Source organism: the organism of the source record quoted next, unplaced genomic scaffold, assembly GCF_019419815.1.
Source record: "Pyrus x bretschneideri cultivar Hongxiangsu unplaced genomic scaffold, Pyrus_bretschneideri_v1 Contig24, whole genome shotgun sequence".
Lineage (NCBI taxonomy): Eukaryota > Viridiplantae > Streptophyta > Magnoliopsida > Rosales > Rosaceae > Pyrus > Pyrus x bretschneideri.
The window spans coordinates 5,393,832-5,413,141 of record NW_025999546.1 but is presented as its reverse complement, the minus strand read 5'-3'; the positions used below and the strand labels follow the sequence as shown (position 1 = coordinate 5,413,141).

Here is a 19,310-nt window from a genome sequence, read left to right as displayed (position 1 = left end):
GGATTGTCTGCCCTCCCATGTTCTCCTGTTTTGTATAGTCACAGTTAAGCTACGTCAACGTTTTATGTTGTTTTTTTATAGAGATAATAAAACAAAAATAAATAGTAATATAAAATGTTGACGTGGCTTAACCGTGACCACACAAACAGGAGGGCACGGGAGGGCATCGGAAGTGGGAGGGCAGACAATCCTTGTCCTTAGTAGAAACTCTTAGCCAACAAAGCTACTAGTCCTTCGCAATTCCGGAGCTTCAATTGGTTTCTCAAAGTGAAAGGGACAAATGGAGAGCATATTTTGCAGTGTAGATGTAAGGAATGGCAAATCCTATACCATATGGCAGCCTGGTTAGGTCCTGAAACGCTAGCTGTAGCTCTTATGGGTCAAAAGCAGTAGGCGCTTCCCACATCGACGAGACCAGCAAGAACGAGCTACAGTCGGGAATATAAAAAGGGGCATTCCTGTTCAATTTAAAGTTACGGAGCCATGCGTTGAGCACAAAGCGAACTATTCTTTCGCCTTTTACTAAAGAATACCGTGTGCTCGTCGCTTTAAGTGGCATACGCCTATTTTTGGAGGGGTGCACCTCTGTGGGTGCCCCTTACAATTCCAGTTCATAATTTATCAGACTTGCTGCAAAGCTATTCATGTATGTGACATGGAAAAAACTGTAAACTATTTGTTCCAATTTGTACCTTTTCTTAAAACTCAAGTTCTTCATCTGTTTATTTCCAATTTAGAAGCCGTTCGACGGATTAAATTCCAAAATTTTGTAGTTAATTAATATATCTCCCGGCATTTAATCGACAAGAGTCGATCGCCTGTTCCACATTGTAACGAGACACAAAAAGTGCATTTCATCAATCACCAAACACAAGTAACAAATCGACGTCTGAAAGTTACTGAATTTTCCTACCAAATCAGCGAACAAATTGCTCGAGTTTAAGAGCGAGGTTCTTCGTATACAAGCAAAATATGTAGCAATCAAAACACAAATTGCTAGTCATCATCCAAAGGCGACTGCTCTACAAGACATGTTTTTGACTATCTATGCACTGACATGTATGATGCATGTTAAATGGGTCCTGGGATCAATCATGTTACATTCCAAAAATTTGACAACGGGTTTTGCCGCCAGATGTATATAGTTAGAATGGAGACCGCTAAGCATATTGTAGTTCTAGTTCCCTTGATTCATACGCCGGAGGCAGCAAACTGTGTATGTTCGCAAAAGGATCTTCACTGCCTGATGGTGGCTCCCCAATAGGTTTATCCAGAACATAGTCAGGAATCGCTACAAGCGTTTCATCAAAAAACTCTTTCATGGTCTGCAAGGTTCAAGAGCCATATCAGAAACTTAAGCAACTCAGAAATAACATAATTCCCTGGATCAGAGTAATAAACCATCGGAAAATAATGAATGAATATTGGGGATTGATTGTAACTTTCAAGTCCTAAAAGTGAAACTTAAGAAGTATACAAGGACAATAACAGCAGCAGCAGGAGCAATAATACTACCGTGCAATGCAGGAAAGCAGCATCAGCCTTGCGTTTCCATTGACTATTCCCAGGTTCTGAATGGAAAAGACCAATCAAAGGCTGCAGCAGAACAAAAAGAGGGTGATGCAATTGCACCAAATTATTATGGTCGGAGAAAACTTCACTCAACGAGAGACTAGCTTAAGATAGTGTAACCCACTCAACAACAAAAAGCAGTGAAAGAGGGAAGAATAGAGACACCAGGATAATACGGTAATCACAAATTGATGATACTGCAAAAGTATTTAGGTTTATTTTCTCAATAGTTCCTTTGCATTGTTAAACAAATCCAAAATGATGTCCCAGTGTATTCGACCTAAAAGAAATGATAGCCCAGAGTAAGACCCACCCATAAGGTAACAACTAGAATTCAACAAGGCAGATTGAGCCAGATAAGCAACGCATGTCAAATTACATAATATATATTGCTGTTTTGGTAAAGTAATGTGACGTGACAAGACTGAAGGGACCCATGAAACCGAATGCTACATTGATATCAAAAGACAATCAGTTGAAAGCTTCCCAATTTTTTTTTAAAAGAAAATCATCTCGGAATCGGGAAAATATGGAAAATAATAATATAATATTGTCAGTTTGACATTTTCGTGTGTGCAAGAAGAGGTTGGCGGCATATTTTATTTGTTCTAGTATGACTTGTACAAGGGTATGTGTAAAACTTTCGAGATAGGAACACAAAATTATGAGGATGATGGTAGCACTAACCCTTGCTACATCTCGCACAGTTGGTTTGCGTCCATATTTTCCCACAGCAGTATCTCCATACACTTGAAACTTCTCCAGTATCTAAAGGTGGTGGAAAAGATAGTTATAAGCTGTAAAAGTTCAATGGAAACTGAGTAGATACACCTATTTACAGCCAAGTTTGCAGACCTGACGCCGTGTTACACCACTGCTTGGTGCTCCATAAACTACAGTATCAACATGTCCCAAAGTATGCCATGGTCTATTGAAAAATGTACAATGGTTGTCAGTAAACTTTGGAGTCACATATTAACATTGCAGTAGAGAGGACTATCAGAATTTTAAATCAGAATTCTAAATTAAATAAAATAAAAACCTAACCTAAAGTTTACACAAATCTTAACCCAAAATGTTGGGGATATTTTAATATGGTGGAATCATTAAAGCAAGTAGTTAGTCTTCATTCAAGTCTCGATCTTTCACTTACCAGTAAATTTCATACTTGGTACATGCAAGACGCATTTGGTTCAAGGGTAGAGGACAGACTTGCATATGATGTAATATGTTATGGGCTAAATAATATAGCGGAGGGAAAATGCTTCCCTTTCTTGGACAAGACTCGTAGACCAGAAAAGATCAACATAAGAGTTTTCATAGTCAGCTACCCTAATTTCATTCTTTCAAATCTTGCATCTTCTACTTAAGCCCTTGTTTTCATGCAAGAATTTCATTTGGTCCTTTGATAGGAAACAAAAACTCTACTGAAAGAATTCTAGTTTCACTCTAAGGGCTAGAATTACATGTGGACTAAGACACAAAAATGAAACAAAAGTATATACAGTATAATCATCAGAGAGGATAAGGGTCATAAAATGGACTGATAGAGACCTGAACTACGTATACCAAATTTGTAAGTTCTTGCAGCAATTTACCATAAGGAAAAAGAAAATCCAAATTATGATATTACATACTTATTAAATGCAGCACGTCCAACCATTACACCATGAGCTCCTGCCCTTCTTGCTGCATTGACCTATAATTAGTGGGGGAAAACGACATGAGATAAAGGTTGTTACACGTAGAGTTTCTGCATCAACTAAGAGGCAGCTAAAAAATGTCGACAGCTTTGTTGTATCACTATCACCATGTATTCCCAAATCATGTTAGAAACCAGGAATTCCAATTCATATGCATGCATAAAGTTGGAACATCAAGAAAATAACAGTTAAATTTTGCAAATATGCTGTATTGACTAATTACAATGAAGAAAGTTTCAAAAAATACAATCTTCTTAACAGTAAGGAAATGACAGCAGGGACACAATACCCAAGTTACAACTAACGTCCCAATTGACGATGCAAAATTTTATAGAAAATAATGAGAGTTGAACAAAAAAAGTAGCTGGAAACATGATATCCTCTGAAGACAATACAATTGTTCATAGGTTCACCTCCTCAACGGTGTTTATGCCCCCATTTATTGTAAATCTCAAGTCTGGAAAGTCACGCAAGAGGCCATAAAAGTACTCATATCTGCAATAAAGTAACATATGAACAATTATAAGAAGCAGTATGCTACTAGTGAAGGTGATATACAAATGTTTACACATATAATCCAAGCATTTTTTTAATAGCAGTTATGAGATAAGCATATCCGTAAAGTGACTAAGAAAATATAAGTTCATAAAACATGAAATAACAGATACATACTTAAGAGGCGGAATACTTCGATTTTCAGCTGGGCTAATTCCATTGAGTAGTTAATGCAACTCAAGAAACTAACATAAGCATAGCTACATATTCAGATACACAACGATGTGGAATTAGATAAACTCAGTTATAAGCATTAGACAAATCAATAATGCTCTCTGTTTATCACTCAACAAGCATATAAAACATAAATGTGGAAAGAGTGTACACAACAAACAAAAGGTGGTTCCTGTTAACTTTCAAAGAGCTGCATTTTTTCCAGCTGCTGTTGTAGGTGAATTTAGAACGCTCTTGCATTTACCCCATTGCTTCTATATCGTTACAACATTTCACTGCTAAATTTGTATTTAATATTCTTCCATCTGACGGATGAAACTTCGTAATATAAATTATGTCGTCTTTTTTCTTATTTGGCATACTGTAAATCATGTCTAAACCTATTCTTTTAATTTCCTTTTCCTTTAATCCAAAGATCATTTTGAACTTATGGTAAGAAAAATCTGCAAAATCACCAAACTGATCAAAATTTAGGCTTCCAACGATGTACAGATTTTGACTTTTTGTGGCACTGAATGTCATTGTGTTTTCATGGTATAAATATAATGACATGATCATAAAGCAATAAACAAGGGCTATGAAAGGTATAGCCAAACATCTAAGGCAAAATTCAAGCATAACTATTTATATTATGCAAGAAACTATGTGTCCTCAGTTCATCATTCGCTGGCTCTTTCTTTTTTTATATATTGATATTGACTAGTTTGCTAACTATATAAACACAAGAATCAGGAAAAGGAAACTTACAGAGCTCGTTATATGAATCATGATTATCAACACCAATTCGACATTTCACGCTAACAGGTGCATCCGTGTGCGCAGCAATCACTGACATAGCCTCAGCAACAAACTTTCCTTGTAAAGACCAAATGTCTTTATCAGAGAACAGTGTAAAGAAAAAAAAACTATATATATATATATATATGTGTGTGTGTGTGTGTGTGTGGAAAAGTTGCAAATAACAATATAATGAGAAGGGTATCAAACCTTTGGATCAAGCATAAGACTAGCACCAAAGCACCCGTGCCCAGCTACTCTTGGACTTGGACATCCACAACTGGTAAACGGTTGAGGGTCAGATTAGGGGTTGGGGAGAACTTGAAAGATAAATTCTAACGGACAAAAGCTTAATAAAGAGTACCAACTTAAAATTGATCTCATCATATTTGTAAGGGTTAGCAAGCTCAGTCGCTTTGGCGAGGTTTTCCAAATTATTCCCACCAATTTGAAGAACAATAGGATGTTGTTCCGGGGAATATTCCAAGAATCTATCCTGATAAAAAGTCCCACTATCAGTTTTCTTAATCCAAACTTATCAAATGTACAAGAAAAATCCAGAAATAAATGAAACTGTGAATACCAGTTCAAAATTTATCAAAAAAATAAAAATAACATAAAAAATAAAAGAACTTTAATCTAGGGGTTGGCCTTGAACCCGTGGGTCGGGGCGGGTATAAGGTGAAGAAATTGACGGGGTGGGTCCAAAAATCAGAAGAAACAGGGCTCTGGCCTGAACTGTTCTACCGTTGGACAATTAGATTAATCACACCTCCACCGTTGGATCTTTTCTCATTCATTCTCAAACTAACTCTTCTCCCAGGTGTCTTGACAGCCATCGCCAATTCACCATCCCTTGACTCCGTCTCCCTCTCTCCGGCGACTTGAAACCACCATCACCATCATCTCTTCCCATACCTTCCAATCGCAACCACCCCCGTCACCACCATCGAGATGGTCTAACACCACGGCCAGCGCCTGTGAATCGAAATTGACCACCAACCATCACCAATTGAAATTGGCCACCGTCTGCTGGGATAAGCAGGGGACATGGAGCCAATGATTCCTGTGAAATCTCAGAGATGGCATCGTACACCAAATTACTTTTTGGCTGAGACTATTTCAAAGCTTTCGGATTCTGATGTGACACTGAACAATTCCAATGGGGTTCAATGAAGTTAGGCTTGGCTCAGTTAAAGACTTCTTATGAGCTCACGGTGTGGTAGAGTTAACAAGTATATGGTGAGAAAAAGCAATAAATGTTTTGGGAACACAGACATCTCAATTAGAGGTAGTGATGCATTCTAAACGCAGTAGCAAGATCATCTGTCTTTTATAAAGTCCATGAACACCCTTTTACTAGAGTAAAATTCAAAATATTTAACTGATTGAAACCGATAATCAGAAATCCCCACGGTATAAAGTTATCAACTTCAACTAAATGCTTTATTTAAAGAGAAATGTCAAGTAAACACATGGAAGATGTTTGTCAAACTATCCCTTGTATTGGATGCCTACATCAATTCAAGAGAACCCTAATGGTATCTTGAGAAAACCAACTTCCACCGAATTATATTCTTCGTTGGCAGTCTTTCAAAGCTTTCGGATTCGGAAGTGAAACTCAACAAATCTTTGTCATGTTGCACAAAACTAAGTCCAATTTGAGGCTACAAAATTGCAATACTTGCAGAAAGAGTATATATAAATATGGTTTACCAGATTATCCTTCTGGTAGACAATGGTCTCAGCAGCAAGCATCTCTGTGTAGAGCCACGCATTCTTCGAAATGAGCCTGGCCAGCGTCCTATAGTGATTGTCAGTCCACTCCATCATGGGAGCAATACTGTAAATTTGCAACAAAACCCAATTCCGCAAAAACCATAAAAATCATGGGGCAGCAATGCAACGTGCAAATCAGTTAAAAAGTAAAGCGATTAGGGAGAAGAAGATGAGAACCTAAACCAAGGAGGAGGGTAACGGGCGTGGTGCGGATGGGCGGCGAGAGAATAAACCATGACGGCGGCACCGGCAGGTGTGCTACTGCTGAGCACTTGATGGGTTTGACAGGAAGAGGAAGTTAAAAGTGGTGGTGGTGGATGCGGTGGCTGTTGAATAAGTCCCCTGAAATAGATTAAACGACAATTTGCCACGGTTTTTCGTGCGAAGAAAAACAGAATGAATAGGAGTAACAGATGAATACGAAGAAGTTGGAAACTTCAAATTTTTTTTTTCTTATGGGTCTGAATTTAAACTCACTGTTCAGAGAATCTCAGAGGCTCCTGCTGGTTGTGTGTGTTGGTTCCATGGACTCTCGGGAGGGAGGCTGATAGCTTGATAGGGCAATTCTTGGTCGACGGAGGCAGAAGACAGAGCCACTGGAAAACGAAAGGTTGCTATCTATTGGACTTGGACATGGTGAAAGTAGCCCTATTTAACTCTAGGCCCAACGAAAAAGCATTTAGCCGTTTGACTCTTTACATATAAAAATCGTTCGTTGTCAATACAAAATTAAAATATGCAAAAATATAAGAAAAGTTTATGACTATAAGTTAAAATGTGATTTTTCTGCAAGAAACAATGATTTATTTTACATATAAGGAGCCAAATATTTTTCGCTATGAACTTTGATCTTTAACACTCAATTCCTTGGTTTGATAAGGAAAAAAAAACCAACTCCTTGGTTCGGGCCAACAATCAATGTCACTCAATCGTTATCAAACTAACTGCAATCTTTTTCTGTCCGTGAAGTCCTGTCAAAATTTTAAAAAATAAACAGGAAAAAAAACAAAAAAAGGGAAAAACTTGGGTGTCCAAAAGCCCTAAACCTGGGGTATCCGGTGAGAGTATGATTTTCTCCCTTCCTATTACTATCATCTTCCAGCCCCTCCCTCCACACTTTCTTTTTATCTTATTCTCTATATTAAAAATTCAAAACAAGATATAGACGTAACGTAATCGCAACTGTTTAAATAGGAGGAGATGGAAGAAGAAAGAAATTAGGAGGGAAGAAAATCGTACTTTTATTTGGTGTCCCATAATTTGTGGGCCATCCAGACTCCCTACCCGGGGGCCCACATTCATCTTCAAATATATGTGGCGGAGAAGCAACCGCTATAACCGTCTTTCTTCTTCCTGCAAACTCTATCAGTTCAGTTCCTTACACTCACTACTTCCATGGCGAGCTTCAGCTTCAACACCACCAGAATCAGAACTCCCACCCTTCACTCTCAAAAACCCATCTCCAAATTCATCTCCCGCGCAAAACCCATCAAAATCCCATCTCCTCTCTCCACCACTCCCTCAAAACCCGGGCCAAAACTCCGCTGTTTCCGACCAAATTCCGTATCGGAAAGCTCTGTTTCCACGACGCAAGAGGCAGAGGAGGAGGAATTCGATGAAGTGGACGATGACCCGACGGCGGAGCTGAGCTACCTCGACCCAGAAACCGACCCGGAGAGCATTTCGGAGTGGGAGCTGGATTTCTGCTCCAGGCCGATTTTGGATATCAGGGGGAAGAAGGTGTGGGAGCTGGTAGTGTGTGACGAATCGCTGTCTCTGCAGTTTACAAAGTATTTTCCGAACAACGTTATCAACAGCATTACTTTGAAGGATGCTATTGTGTCCATTAGTGACGAATTAGGCATCCCTCTGCCGGATAAAATCCGCTACTTCAGGTAATCATAACCATTCATTTTCTTAATCTTCATTTAAATATCATCTCTGCTAGTAAACTGAAGACGGTTTAGTCATCTATATATGTCAAACAAATCAACAACTACGTAAATCACAACCACTGAGTTGCGCTCATGGGGTTGGTGCAACTAATGTCTTACTAGTTGTTAACAATGGCATAAATGTTGCCAAATTTTTAACGAAAATAGCACGTTTGGGGCATGTATGAGGTGCTTCACACTTGTGAAACTTCAATTTACCCTCGCATTGGTCACTCGTGCGTGAAATATTTCGAAAGAGACGATGAAATAAAGTCATTGTCCTCGAATTGTAACAGTTCGTAAACTAGACGGTTAAAATCGCAGAAGTTAGCAGTTTATTTTGCGCATAATGTGGGCTTCTGTGGATTGTGCATACTTGAGAAAGCATGTCAATTGGGATTTGGAAACGGTTCCACCTTTATGATATGTTCATTTGGACTATGTAGGTCACAGATGCAGACAATTATCACAAAAGCATGTAACGAGCTCGGTATAAAGCCGATTCCCAGCAAACGGGTAAGCATGTTTTTCTTATCAATTCTCTAATTTTTGGAACATATACGGATTGAGGAAGCATTTTTTCAACCACACAATTGATCAAGTAACTTATTTCCGCAGAGATGCAGAAGTTGCATGACTTTGAAACACCGCTTTTCTTTGAGTTTCTGGTACAAATGCTTCTCTCTGTCAGCTAATTGTCTTAAAACATTGCTTTTTGCAGTGCCTATCGCTGCTTTTGTGGTTGGAAGAACGCTATGAGACAGTATACACACGCCATCCTGGTTTCCAGAAAGGATCTAAGCCACTCCTTGCGTTGGATAACCCTTTCCCAATGGAACTTCCGGAAAATCTTGTTGGCGAGAAATGGGCCTTTGTTCAGTTGCCCTTTTCAGGTAAAGGACTTGCTAATGGCGACATTTCGACAGATATAACAAGTCACATTCCCTGACCTGCCTTATTCATCCAGTAACATTTCATGTGCCCTTGCTAATTCTACTTCCTGTTTCAGCTGTTCAAGAGGAAATCTCATCCTTAGATACGAACCTTGTGTTTGGTGCAAGTCTAGATTTGGATCTGTTGGGGATTGAAATTGACGAGAAGACATTGATTCCAGGATTGGCTGTTGCATCTTCGCGTGCAAAACCGCTAGCAGGTGTTTATTCTCTCGGACTGTCATCTTCTTCTTGTGCATATTTACTTGCATATATTCATACGCAGATAGCATTTTATGTCATTAGATTGCTAATATGAACTGTTGGGCGAGTGGACCGACAAGATAACAATATCTTCTTGTGATACATTTTCCCTAAGTCCGCTCTCAATCCTATTGAGTCTTGTACTATTTTGTGTCATTCCTCTTAACAATCAAGGATCCTTACAACATCTTGCTATATGGTGGTGTAGCTTGGATGAATGGGTTGGAAGTTTGCTCGATTGAAGTCGATCTGTCACGGGCTCGCTTGCTTCTTTCTGTCGGGATCTCTGGCCGATATATTTACGCCACCTACAATAAAACTCCTGAAACAAGTAGTGAAGCCGAAGCTTGGGAAGCAGCAAAGAAGGATTGTGGAGGCTTGCACTTCCTTGCAATCCAGGGGGACTTGGACGGTGATGATTGTGTCGGATTTTGGCTTCTGCTAGACTTGCCACCTCCACCTGTATAGTTTAATCTGTCGAAAGGTTTTCGAAAGAAATAACTCTCACGTTAGTTTCTCAGTTACATTACTTCATCTTCATACTTCAGAGTTGAGAAATGATTGCGAATACTGCTTCGGAAAGGAGTTTCTAGTTGAAAATTTGTACTGTTATCAAACTCGCTATCCGGCAAATTTGGTAGCAGGGTTCAAGGTCTCTCATGCAAAACTAGGGTTCGGGGTCCTTGAGTTATGGTACCGGGTCTGTGATCCTGTGTTCAGGATCACAGACCCAAAGTTATCCACTTAACATTTACAACTAGTATTGCCCCTCCTTCTAAGGAACTTTAGGATGCGAAATATTCCACAGAAAAGCAAGCACAACCCTCCTTCATTCATCTTCTTTATTCTAACCTCGTTTGAAGTAGTCTTGATTTCGCAGTTCACCCCTGCAGGTTTCCAGAACTTACCAAGTTCGTCAGGCGTGGGATTTACAGTTTCACGACTAATTGATGGTGCCACCAAAACTGACTCCCGCTCAGGCGTAGTCAGTTACGAGGCACCACGATCTGCACAAACAATGACTTGAGGATGGGATGCTTTCTAATTGCTGAACAAATTTCAGTCATCAAAGTAATGCCGGAAGCATTCATACTTTCAAAGATGGTAAACACATCTGGACCGGTACGAAAACAACTTTTCATTCCTATCCTCTCTGTTACCGAGAGTTCTAAAATATCATAGTTCGAGGCTGAGTATTCGAATACATTTCAAGAAGGTAGCTTAGCTGTCTATACAACGACAAAAAAAGAGAAAAAGAAAAGAAAACCTGCCTACCTCAGAATTTACCCCGGTTCACCAGAACTAATTCTTCACGACCGATGAAACTGAACAGCCCCCGCACATACAATCCTCTCTCAAGTCTGAAAGAATGTGAGCAAAGATACAAGCCAATGGATATGCTACAACATGTTATCTCTACCACCTTTTCAGAGGCAGACAACTTCCCCTTCATCTTAATCTGGAAGAAAGCCTCCGGATGAGATTAACACAAACATCAAGTTGTGTGTACTACGTACAGCCCTCATGTTCTTGGCCTCTTATGCTTTTGAGATACAAATCGAACCCCTTGCTTCCCGAGTTCTAGAGATTTGACTTTGCCATCATCTAAAGTTACAGATAATGTTGACATGCCTTTGATAACATCGCTAACCACTCCCTTATGCCTGTACGAAACAAGGGAAAAAGGAAAGAAATCAGCTCAAACGATAACATCAAAAGTCTCCCCTTAAAGTAACACTTGAAACTGACAACTTCATCTTCATGGGAAACAATCATTTAGCAGAAAACATGAACGACAATCGACTTAATGACTAAATTGCTGGCATTAAATAGTTTACAACTCAAGAAGTCCTTTTATATGTTAGTATGAACTGTAACATTTTGTTTTATCTTATTTAGGGTCCTATGAGACTTAGTAATGCACTATACAGAAACAACAAACTCACCATGAATTGTCAGATAGCTGCTGAACTTCAACTCGCTTTCCGATTGCATCTCTGCCCATTTTTTTCAATATCCAGTTAACATCCATCTCATCCATTACATTATCCTGAACTGATTGTGTCTTGTCATCATTCTCACCAAATGATGTCTTCTCCATAAACGGTGATGGTCTCTTTCTTTTTGACCGCTGGCCCTTGACGTAACTTTTTTCTTCCTCATGATGAGAAGAATTCTGATTTTCAATATTAGGCTTCTTGAGCTTAAACTTCAATGATGGAGGTTTGGCATCTTTTGACGAAGAATGTGACACGGGTGTCTGAGCGTAATCATTGGTTTCAGTACGTATATTAGACCTGCCATGTGAATGCTTCCGGGCATATACCCTGTCATTTCTTAAAGTCGGGACTTCACCTACAGGCACAGCTGCAGTCATGCCTCCTTCAATGCCTTTTCCAAACGAAACAGGTGTCTGCTCAGGTTGAATGGCTTCATATTCATCAGCCTTATCCCCTCTTGCAAATTTGGGGTTATGATCAGAAGCTCCGGACCTAACTTTTCCCAACTTTATAAGGTTTCCTTCTCTCCCAGAAACCTTTGGAACTTTCAAGGGGCTAGAATAATCACTTCTATCTGCACAATGTCATCACGAAGGTTTCAACTTTCAATGACACAACATAAGAAAACATCAAATTTTGACTGAAATACTAATCAATTGAAAAGAGATCGAACTTTTCCACCATACTAATGGGTTGCAACTTGCAATCCTTATACCTTTAGCATTAACCAAACCATCATGTCTATCCACCATAACAGGTGCTCTCTGCTGGCTGGCATCTTCACCGGCTGCCCATCAAGAGAAACACAAGTCATATATCTACATATACATACAATACACACAAAATATATTGGTTTCTTTCAAGAATTTTCCACTAGCCTATTTCTCTTTATTAATTAAAGTAACCTGGCCACATCCACCATAAGCAGCTACTTCTCTTATTGGTTTTCGGCCCTCAATATATATATATATATATATATATATATATTTTTTTTTTTTAATAAGAAACGATGGTTTTTTTCCTTTTGGCCCTCAAAATTGAAGTGACATTCTAAATAATATTGCAAGTGGAGAGAGAACAAGAAAGAAAAAAATCTGTATGTCTGACATACATTTTGTCAATGTCAACCTAAATGTCTCTGGGTTTTCAGTTGTCTATGTAGGAAACAAAGGTTTATGCCCCAAATTTCCATCATCTCAGCAACACATTGCCAAGACATTAACAAGGAAGACAGATCTACCGTCAACCCCTATATCATTATTTGTGGGTTTAAAAACCCAAATTGACAACCGACACGACCCTTCTGAACACTGAATGAGAGATTGTGAAGGGGGTAGCAATGGGCAGATTTGATAAATGCTGGTTGTAGGTGGCTGTGGGAACATTCATTGGTATTCCTCTCAAACTCAAGCCTTAGTTGGGCTAAAAGCAGTAATCTATTATTACCTAATGTTCAATGATGGTACCATATGTAAGCCTAACTCTTTTTCTAATGGCAATGCTAAAAGTAAGAATATAATAAGCCAAGTAACAGGTCATATAGAAGGCATACCATTGGAAGTCAACAAATCTTGCTCTCTTTGACAGGTTGAAGCATCAGATGTTGGAGACTTGGGCAAATTTATCTTCCGTGCACCAAAATTTATCACTAACTTCTTCCCTTTAACAGGCTTTGACTTGCCTGCATGCTTTCCAGTATCCTCTCCACTATCCAGACCATGAGACTTACCCTTGATACGAACGACTTTGGAAGCCCTATCTTCATCGCTCGCCATCACCTCATCAACAAACTTGTGCTTCAAAACACCTGGCTCATTGACAGAGCAAATCTCTTCGGTGTGGCCAATACTTCCAGCTATAGGCGAAGAATATAAATCTAGTTCTGTATTTTTGTAGGGCCGCATCTCATTATTCTTGTCATAGCCCAAGCTAGATCCAAAGGACTGAGGATCATCATGTCCTCCAGACCTCTGAATCACTTCAGTTTTGCCAACAAAGAACTCCTGGTATTCCTTTTTCTTAGCAGACACTTTATCTGAAGATTTTTTCCCACTGTCCTTGGTCTTTTTTTGTGACTTATCAACTAACCCTTTGAGAGATAATTTCAACGGACGCCCATACTCATTCTTTATTAATTGAGGGCCATTTTCTTCATCATCGGAATAGGGTGAAATAGAAAATATTTCTTCTTGAGTTGGCAACCCTGCAGCAGCCCTCAAGCTAAAAATTAAATCTTGCTCCGCTTCATCTTTTCTCCTCCAAAGCTCTACCACAGCATCCTCATTATTCTTGACCTGTAAAAGAAATCCAAAGTAAGAAGTAATGAAAGCTGAAAATTAAGAAAAACAAAAATTAAAGCAAAAAGGAGTGGAGCACAGAATACTATCTTATTGAGCAAACCTGGTAGCATTCTCCACGACATGTAGCACATTTGTACTCGAGATTTCCATCTAACTGATACAGCTGATATCTCTCATCACTGAAAAAATAAAGAATCCTTTTGGAAATAAGCAATCCCATAGAGATATTAAAAATAAAAAATAAAAAAAATAAAAAAAATAAACAATTCAGCAATTATAACGTCACAAGATACAGTCGGATCATTTAGAATACATCAATATAAGATAAGTAGGTTTACGAAGAATAAACTCACTATACATGAGAGTGGTTATTTGAATTGATTTAACTGCTAGCCAAACAGCCCGGACCATAAAGGCTAATGAAACACATTTGAGAGAGTCAAAAGACGAGGGGGGAAATAGAAGTGTTTCCTCCAAATGTGTTACATTAGTCTTTGCTACAACACTAGTTCTAGTAGGGAAACATTTTGCCACCAAACATTCGGGCCCAAAGTTCCATAGTACAAAATTACTCACTTTGGGACCAAGAAAAAGTAAAGGCAGGCCGCAGGATAATACAGCAAAACTAGTATGGGTCTATAAAAGTAATGAACCTGATTCCATCACAATGACAATGCACCCAACGCTGGCAAAGATCACAGCAAACCATTGGTGTTGATTCTGAATCTCTATAAACCTATAAAATAAGATCACAAATATGTCATGAGAAAAATCATGCAAGTTAATAAAACAAAAGTATCTCAGATAAATCAACCCTCATAGAAGCAAATTAAATACCTTCAAGCACACAGGACAATAGTTCCCCTTCACAAATAATCTTCCACATGCATCACAGCAAGTGTATCCAAGAAACCATCTGTCAATGTAACAAGAAAGAAGTGAGTCCACCAGTACATGCTACGTAAAAGTACAAACTAAAATGTAAATAAATAGTCAAACAAATAATAACTTTGGTACATTAAAAAAAAAAAAGAAAAAGAAAAAGAAAAAGGAAGTAAACTGAGCCTATCAGAGTTCTGCTTGATGGCATAGAATTTGAATGACTAGTTTAGACAAAAGCTATTTAAAGATGGAGGGAAAATATGAAATGCATAAATAAATACAAAATACAAACAGACTAAATTACACAGCAAAACTCATAGAAAAACGAAAACTTTAATTTAAATGGCTTTCATTGCAGAAGAAAAAGACACAAAATGCTACATAATTAGAAATAAGATGTCACAAACTACGTACAGAAGTATAAAAGGGTCTAAACTACGTACAAAAGTATAAAATAATTTAGAGAGATCCAAAATAGGGTGCTGGTAAGCCAAATTATCAGAAAGATAATATTAAATTCTAACATGGTGCCTAACAAACATTTTATATTACTACAATGTTTCAAAATTACAGAAGTAAAATAACAGTCATCTTATCACTTCCGTTGATAGAAGAAAATAAAACTCACAGTATACAATATTGATAATTAATACCTCACACTTAAGCCATTTCCGGGGACTTTTGACCCACAGCTGTGACACCGTGTATGTTTCGGGCACACATAAGGTCCAGGAGAAACATTCTGCGCCATGAATTACAAAAGTAAGCATATTTTGAATATTTAGTTGGCCAGTATACAACTCAGGACTAAGCAGTACACACCCTACCTTGTGTGAAGGATGTTGGCAGTAACAATGGTAGGCGCCATCACACCTTTTACAGAACATAAGCTTGTTTGGATCTCCAGTTCTTCGGCACACCTGAAGAAAGGAACAAAAAGATACAGTCACACCACTTAGTATGAAGATTCCATTAATAAGCACAGTTTATTACCATCATAAGGCCAAAACCCCTATAGACAATCTTAGTCCTTATGAAAGTTATTTGATGTCAATAACAAGTGTAGGTATCTAGTTGAAAATGGTAGTGGTATCCTACATTGTTATATTCAGTGGAAAGCAGAAAATTGTTACCTAGGCTAATTTTATTTGTCATTTTATCAGGAGTTAAATTGCCCTGTATACATAGGCTACTCCTGCTGTAATGGGTCTTCCTTTTTGCAAATGGTTTAATAAGAATACAAGAAAAAAAAGTCTCACTTCTTTTCCTCATGTTCCAGTTATTTCTTTTCCTTCAATCCTTCAAATTATTTTATTTTTCTCTCGATTCACATCAAGATTTCCGCACAGGTTTTACAATTATCCAATTTGACTCCTTTTCTGGGCAAGTAATACACGTGGGTTCTATAAGCCATTTAATATTGACCAAAAGAAAGAAACAAAAGAGAAAAGGCGACTGGGGTTGCATTAGAGAACAGAAACATATAAAAATTGTCCAGCAAGAAAAATGGACCCTGTAAATTCTTTTTAAGGAAATATGGAGGATTTGGACTTTCACGCATGAATAGAAACAACAACATTGGACGAATATTGCAAATCACCCATTACCTCACAAATTCGGCACAGGGGGCATGTCCATGAACTCCAATGAAATAGATCTATAAAGAAGTCCAATTAATTTTATTATGCAAAATCTGTAGCCTCGGGAGTAAGAAAAAAAAAGAGAAGAGTGACACACCTCTGTGTTGAGACCAAACCTTTACGCAGTTCCTGTGGTACTTCTTGCCACAAGTTTTGCATGGAAGCATTTTTCTTGCTCTCTCACTTCCTTCATTTTCACCACAAAAGCATATCCGGCACATAACATTCACATTGGACTGAGCTTGCTCTTCACCCACAACGCCTCTTGAGGTGTCCTGTTAAAAGGAAAAATAACTGATATTTTCAAAAACAACAAATATAGAAAGAACATAAATATATAGCGGGAAAAATAACAATGAGTTCAACACCCCAAAAAAGTCAAAGTATTACAACTGCAAAAATATGTATTTGACATTCAGCAAAACTTGAAAGTCATAATGGCACGTGTCCCAAAAAAACCAAACACAAAAAATGGTGCAGGTAATGGGAGCCATGGGCTGCTCAAAATACTATGATGGAATATTCAATTCCGGTCCCTACTAGGTCCGCTGAATATGAAGTCTTTTTTGGTGACATGATAGTAAAGGTTATGCCATGAGAAGATAAACTCTCTGCGTTATCATAAGAAGCTACTTCGCAGCATTTCTTTCCATCCGATCCTAAAACATCCGCCCTTTTGAAGGGCTTTTTCTTTATCTCTCTTAATTTCTCATCTGTCAGTCCTACTGTTAATGCCCTCTGTAAGATCTTCTGAATCCACCTATTTTCTTCTATACCCTAGAGGAGGTGAGCATTACAGAAATTTTAAACGCGATGAAAATTTTGTACTGAAGGAATACCAATTTCTGGTTTAGAATCAGATATGAGACCTAATAAAAATGAAAAATAGAAAATAAGAAAGGATGTTTAGGTGCTGGCCATGCAGTTCTTACTTTGTCCGCTCCTCTTACACGGGTCTGCATAAGACAAGTTAACAAAGCTTTTCAGGTTGGACCCGCTTACCCAATTCCCTCGTAGAATAAGAACCAGCGTTACCAAACGTGGATATACTGCTTATTCAAGACAATCCCAGCTAAGTCCAGGTATAAAGGTGTACCAAACAAGCCCTAAGTGCGGTCTGTAACGCCTCAAGAATCCACCTATTTTCTTCTAACAGATTTTGTGTTTTCAAACAAAATATATCCGTATCTTCGCATCAATGACGTTCAAACTTAGCAAATATAGAAATATACAAATGCAGTAATCAATGGAAACTACAATTTAGGGAAACTCCCAATTATTAAATAATCAATTCCTCTTATTCCGGGGCATGGCAAAGCGGAAACTTTAACTCAAGAGCAACCTCAAAATGTCAGTGTGAAGCAGTATTAGCCAAAAACTCGTCAGCATTAAGCAATTGCAATTCATTTTACAACTAAATACTCTAAATTCACGTAATACGTATTCGATACAAACATTCATACAATAATAACCCCAAAAACTAGCTCCTACACTTACACTTGAAACAATTCAACAATAAAAAGCAGTGAATTTCAAGAACCTCACCGACAAATAACCAGACTCGAATCGCCGAGCAAAGTCCTCAGCCGCCACCATATCCGCAGCAGCCTTGCGCTGAAGCGCGGCACGTTTGGCCTGGGAGGAGGCCGCGGCGGCGGACTCATCGTCAACAACGGCAGCGGCGTAACCATCTCCGACGGCAGAAGACATAACCGGCTGGGGAAGCGGCGGAGGCGGCGGGGCGACCTTTGGAACGGCGACCTGGACCGTTTTGCCATCGTCGCGAGCCCTAATTCCGGAGGGATCGATGAGAAAGTCGTGAACTCGAAGCACGTCTTCGAGGAACGAGGCCTTGGCATTCCCGGTGGCGAGGGTTCGCGGAATCCCTAACGCACAGTCGCAGATTCGCCGGCTGAGATAAACAACGACGAGTTTTAGTGAGAGAAAGAGACGAGAGGTAAAAAAGATAGAGAGAGCGAGAGTGTTTGGTACCATGTAATTGGGCAGGCGACATGAAATGCCATATTGCACTGAGAGGAAAGATTTAGTCTTTAGATTTGAAAAAATTATGGGTTGAGGGATCGCCCTCCTTCCCTCCCTCCCTCTCCCTCCCAACCCAAAATTTTTACTTTAGAATATTAAAATTAAATTTGTTTTATAAAAATTGAATTAAAATTTTGAATTAGAAATTTTAGATGGAGGTGGCTGCGTATGTGGATAATGGTACGATGACGAAGATTGTCGACGGTCGACCGAGCGAGCTAGAGATGACAGAGATAGAGAGTAGGGGGGGAGAGAGAGAGGATTTGGGTTTTATATGGTAATTGGGGCCGAGAGTCTCGTACGTGTCGAATTGCTTTTGGCTTTCAAACTGAGAATTTGGGAGATCTCTTGAACGGAATTGTCCATTACATTATGCAATTAGAAATTATTTTAAAATTTAAAATTTAAAATTAAATATAAATAATACTTAATAAAAACTAACCGTACGATGTACAATGAACGTTTCCAATCACAAGATCTTCGAATTTCTCAGAAAAAGAATCTGGCAAGGATCCTTTTTCCGTCAAACCCAACAACTGCAGATCCCACTCTTTTGCTGACATGGCAGTTAATCATGTGCCACATACGAAAAAATATTTTAAAATATCATTTTTTTAAAAGATAATGTTTATAAGTCTAAAAAACATGATCTTTCGGACAATGTTTGCTCCTACAATTTGTGTGAAGGGGATCTACAAATATTTCCTTGTGGATACAATAAAACCCGAATATAATATGTTGTTGGACAATGTTAT

The 19,310-nt window shown here is 38.6% G+C and overlaps 3 protein-coding genes and 1 non-coding gene across 4 annotated transcripts; 2 read left to right on the top strand and 2 right to left on the bottom strand.

The window, feature by feature from the left end:
• Nucleotides 1–479: 479 nt before the first annotated feature.
• Nucleotides 480–596, top strand: LOC125478404. The gene has a single exon (XR_007259230.1). It is a non-coding gene; the product is annotated as a U5 spliceosomal RNA (small nuclear RNA).
• Nucleotides 597–882: 286 nt separating this feature from the next.
• LOC103945890 (tRNA-dihydrouridine(20/20a) synthase) lies at nucleotides 883–7,196 on the bottom strand. The gene is made up of 13 exons (XM_048586140.1): nucleotides 7,038–7,196; nucleotides 6,738–6,902; nucleotides 6,498–6,624; nucleotides 5,150–5,277; nucleotides 4,992–5,061; nucleotides 4,691–4,854; nucleotides 3,948–3,998; nucleotides 3,689–3,770; nucleotides 3,210–3,271; nucleotides 2,428–2,500; nucleotides 2,260–2,340; nucleotides 1,516–1,596; nucleotides 883–1,325 (listed from the first exon to the last, which is right to left on the bottom strand). Exons 2-13 carry the CDS (start codon nucleotides 6,794–6,796, stop codon nucleotides 1,161–1,163), a joined length of 1,143 nt encoding a protein of 380 aa, XP_048442097.1. The 5' UTR covers nucleotides 6,797–6,902; nucleotides 7,038–7,196; the 3' UTR covers nucleotides 883–1,160.
• Nucleotides 7,197–7,887: 691 nt separating this feature from the next.
• Nucleotides 7,888–10,948, top strand: LOC103945891 (protein TAB2 homolog, chloroplastic). Its single transcript, XM_009356485.3, has 5 exons — nucleotides 7,888–8,455; nucleotides 8,941–9,010; nucleotides 9,216–9,387; nucleotides 9,504–9,647; nucleotides 9,899–10,948. The coding sequence occupies exons 1-5, from the start codon at nucleotides 7,956–7,958 to the stop codon at nucleotides 10,156–10,158; spliced, it is 1,146 nt and encodes a 381-aa protein (XP_009354760.2). The 5' UTR covers nucleotides 7,888–7,955; the 3' UTR covers nucleotides 10,159–10,948.
• Nucleotides 10,812–18,665, bottom strand: LOC103945892. The gene is made up of 13 exons (XM_009356486.3): nucleotides 18,505–18,665; nucleotides 18,058–18,424; nucleotides 16,610–16,787; nucleotides 16,480–16,529; nucleotides 15,700–15,792; nucleotides 15,526–15,614; nucleotides 14,828–14,906; nucleotides 14,644–14,726; nucleotides 14,091–14,169; nucleotides 13,243–13,984; nucleotides 12,406–12,477; nucleotides 11,637–12,264; nucleotides 10,812–11,354 (listed from the first exon to the last, which is right to left on the bottom strand). Exons 1-13 carry the CDS (start codon nucleotides 18,534–18,536, stop codon nucleotides 11,213–11,215), a joined length of 2,634 nt encoding a protein of 877 aa, XP_009354761.2. The 5' UTR covers nucleotides 18,537–18,665; the 3' UTR covers nucleotides 10,812–11,212.
• Between the last annotated feature and the right edge of the window lie 645 nt (nucleotides 18,666–19,310).